The sequence below is a fragment of the Otolemur garnettii genome, unplaced genomic scaffold (genome assembly GCF_000181295.1).
Source record: "Otolemur garnettii isolate 467f Iridium unplaced genomic scaffold, OtoGar3 scaffold00074, whole genome shotgun sequence".
Taxonomy (NCBI): Eukaryota; Metazoa; Chordata; class Mammalia; order Primates; family Galagidae; genus Otolemur; species Otolemur garnettii.
Genome location: NW_003852469.1, coordinates 4,603,748 through 4,607,060, shown reverse-complemented (window position 1 = coordinate 4,607,060; position 3,313 = coordinate 4,603,748). Strand labels below are relative to the sequence as shown.

The window sequence follows — 3,313 nt, the reverse complement described above, 5'->3', positions numbered from 1 at the left end:
GTTTTTGGCCAGGGCTGGGTTTGAACCCACCACCTCCAGCATATGGGACTGGCGCCCTACTGCTTTGAGCCACAGGCGCCGCCCAACCATTAATTTCTTACTGTCCTACAGGTGTCCATTGCTATAGAAGAGGTCACACGCTGCCACGTACGATTTACCTTCCGACACAGGTCATCTCAGGAATGTAAGTATCAGGAGATCTGTGATATATTTCTGTCTTTAAAAATATATGTATGTACAAACACACGAACATACACATATATTCACACACATACATACGTGTATTCATTCTTGCTTGACAGCCCTTTTGTGGATCTTGAGAGTAAGATACTTGGGACCAAAAAATTTGGCAACTTTATTTTAGAATTCATTGGTGCCAAGAAAATCTGTAGCGTGAATTTCGCTGGGCTTCAAGGCCTGTGCTGATCCCTTTACGTCAGATGGTGCACTGAACAAAATACCTTGCAGAGTCTGTTTTAGGACAATAGATATTGAGATATTTCACTTAAGGGCTTTGAAATGGGGCAGTTGACATGCAGTGAACTGGATTTTGGAAACCTCACTTCAGCATGGGGAAAGCACTGGGCAGGAGAGCACTGGAAACAGAGGCGTTAGAAAGGTCTTATAGCAACGAAGGGAAGAGGTGTGGTGGCCTGAACTCAGGTACAAACAGAGGAATAGTGAGGCATTCAGGCCATGGAGTGGTGATGGCATGGAGTTGGCATCAACACCCACATTTCTGGGGCCGGTCACAGTGGCTCACGTCTGTAATCCCAGCACTCTGAGAGGCCAAAGCAGGTGGATTGCCTGAGCTCACAGGTTCAAGACCAGTCTGAGGAAGAGACCTTGTCTCTAAAAATAGCCAAGCATTGTGGTGGGCACCTATAGTCCCAGGTACTTGGAGGCTGAGGCAAGAGAATCGCTTAAGCCCAAGAGTTTGAGGTTGCTATGAGCTGTGACACCACGGCACTCTGCCAAAGGTGACATAGTGAGACTCTATCTGAAAAATAAAAATAAAAAAAGAAACCTACATTTCTAAGCTGGGTTATCAGGTGGATCCTGGGGTCATTTATTAGGGAATGGAGAAAGAGGAGCACACTTGGGGGTTCCAGACGATTTCAGTGACACCGTATGTGTGGTGTTTACGGTGTGTTGAAGCGTGTTTATTGTAATGTGATTGAAGGTCACACCCCAGAGCACAACTGAAGTCAGCGTCACGACCATCAATTTCTGGTGTCTTTCCCTGCTGCTCAGACACACATTTCTGTCTTTTCAGCCAGAGACAAATCAGAGCGAGCCTTCGGGGTGGCCTTTGTGAAGCTGATGAACCCGGATGGCACCACCTTGCAGGATGGGAGGCACGACCTGGTGGTTTATAAGGTGGCACTGACAGAATGTGGCCCAGAAAATGGCCGGGAAAAGCGTTAACTCCCTTTCAAATTGGCATTTAAGGCTCCTTTTAGATTTATGCATACACACACCTGGAACCTCCCTGGCGCTAGATGGGTTTGTTCATTAAAGTCAAGAAACCCAGAGGGCTCTGGTCACCCCAGCTGTGTGGTTTCTTGTCCCCCTTCTGGGGAGGATGGGTCGCATTAGTGCCTGGTCTTCTAGAAGCTTCTCACCCTCTCCTGCATGTGGAGCAGGGCAGTGAGGAGAGGAGGGCTGGGCTCTTCTAATCTGCTTTCTCTGTCGTCCTGCATGGGCTGAGGTCAAGTGTGGTGGGTGTGGCCGGATGTGGTTTTCATATCGCTGTGAGCCAGATACCATCCTCCCTAAGGGTTTGATCCCCCTTCTTCCCTTCTAACTGTTGGCAAAGCTGCTTCTACTGAGGTTTTAGAGTACAGAGTAGATGCCGGAAGATCTGGTTGATCTAACAGTATCTGGGGGGTTTTCTGCCAGTTGGCAGCCCTTGTGGGTTGCATCTCCCTGAGAATATTTTCCTTAACATCTTAGTTTGCAGATGGTTTTGGAAGGCATAGAAGCTGTTTCTGCTTGTGTAAACCAAAAGAAACACCACGGTGGCCCTTCATGGGCTCAAGAAAATGAAATTCAACCTGATTCTCTGCCATGTTTATTATTTCTAGCGTAGACTTGGATATTCTGCTTTCTAGGTCACAATTAGAAACCACAAATTCGTTCAGTGATGCATTATTTCTGGGCCCAGACTCCATGGAAAGACATCACAGTGTCTCACAGGTGGGAGGGACCGTACATTTAATTAGAGACAGCCACAGTTCTCAGGCTGGAAGTGCGCTGTGCTCCTGGTGGAAACTATTTCCATCTGCATGTAAGAGATGCCGCCTGTGATTCCGTGTTGCTGACGTGCTTCCTTACAGGGCGACAACAAGAAAATGGAAGATGCTAAATTCTACCTGACCTTGCCCGGGACCAAGGCTGAGATGGAAGAAAAGGAGCTCCAGGCATCCAAAAACCTGGCCGCCTTTACCCCCAGCAAGGACAGCACGAAAGACAGCTTCCAGATCGCCACCCTCATTTGCTCCACTAAGCTCACCCAGAACGGTAGGTGCGGTGACAACACAGGGGCAGTGAGCTTTCTGCTTGGTCCCCACGAGCTCCCCGGTTAGACTTCAGCCAGGTCTTCCGAGCTGAGATCGTGGGCAGCTGGATCCTGCTCTCTGCTTTGCAGATGTTATTCTGTGTAGTACCGATCAAATTGCACAGCCATGTGTGAGATTTGGTTGTCCGTCTTTAAGACAAGATGAGAAGCGTTTCAGTATTTTTTGATATCATAAAACCTATAAGTGTGCTCATTAGCAGAAACTGTGAAGTCCAAGTCTTTTGTTTCCTTCCTTTAGTGCAAAACAGCAAAGAGCTCTGATAGTGCTCGGGGCCCGTAGCACAGTGGTTATGGCGCCAGCCACAGACACCCAGGGCGGCCGGTTCTAGCCCAGTCTAGGCCTGCTAAACAATAACGACAACTGCAACAAAAAATAGCTGGACCGTTGTCCAGCGGGTGCCTGTAGTCCCAGCTACTTGGGAGGCTGAGAGAAGAGAATTGCCTAAGCCCGAGAGTTTGAGGTTGCTGTGAGCTGTGATGCCACGGCACTCTACCAAGGGTGACCTAGTGAGACTCTGTCTCAAAAAAAAAAAATCAACTCCTTAAAAGGCTTGGTGAGTAGAGCACCAGCCACGTATACCAAGGCTTGGTTCGAGCCAGGCCTGGGCCTGCTAAACAACAATGACAACTGTAACCAAAAGAAAAAAATAGCTAGATGTTGTGGTGGGCGCCTATAGTCCCAGCTACTTGGGAGGCTGAGGCAAGAGAATCACTTAAGCCCAAGAGTTGGAG

General features: G+C 48.4%; 1 protein-coding gene across 1 annotated transcript in view; it reads left to right on the top strand.

The window, feature by feature from the left end:
• The window catches only part of DOCK5 (dedicator of cytokinesis 5), a 196,041-nt gene that overhangs the window by 125,922 nt on the left and 66,806 nt on the right, over positions 1-3,313 (top strand). The window contains exons 16-18 of the mRNA XM_012807685.2: positions 112-184; positions 1,277-1,380; positions 2,340-2,549. Of these exons, the coding sequence (XP_012663139.1) occupies positions 112-184; positions 1,277-1,380; positions 2,340-2,549 (387 nt within the window). The remainder of the gene's footprint in view (positions 1-111; positions 185-1,276; positions 1,381-2,339; positions 2,550-3,313) is intronic.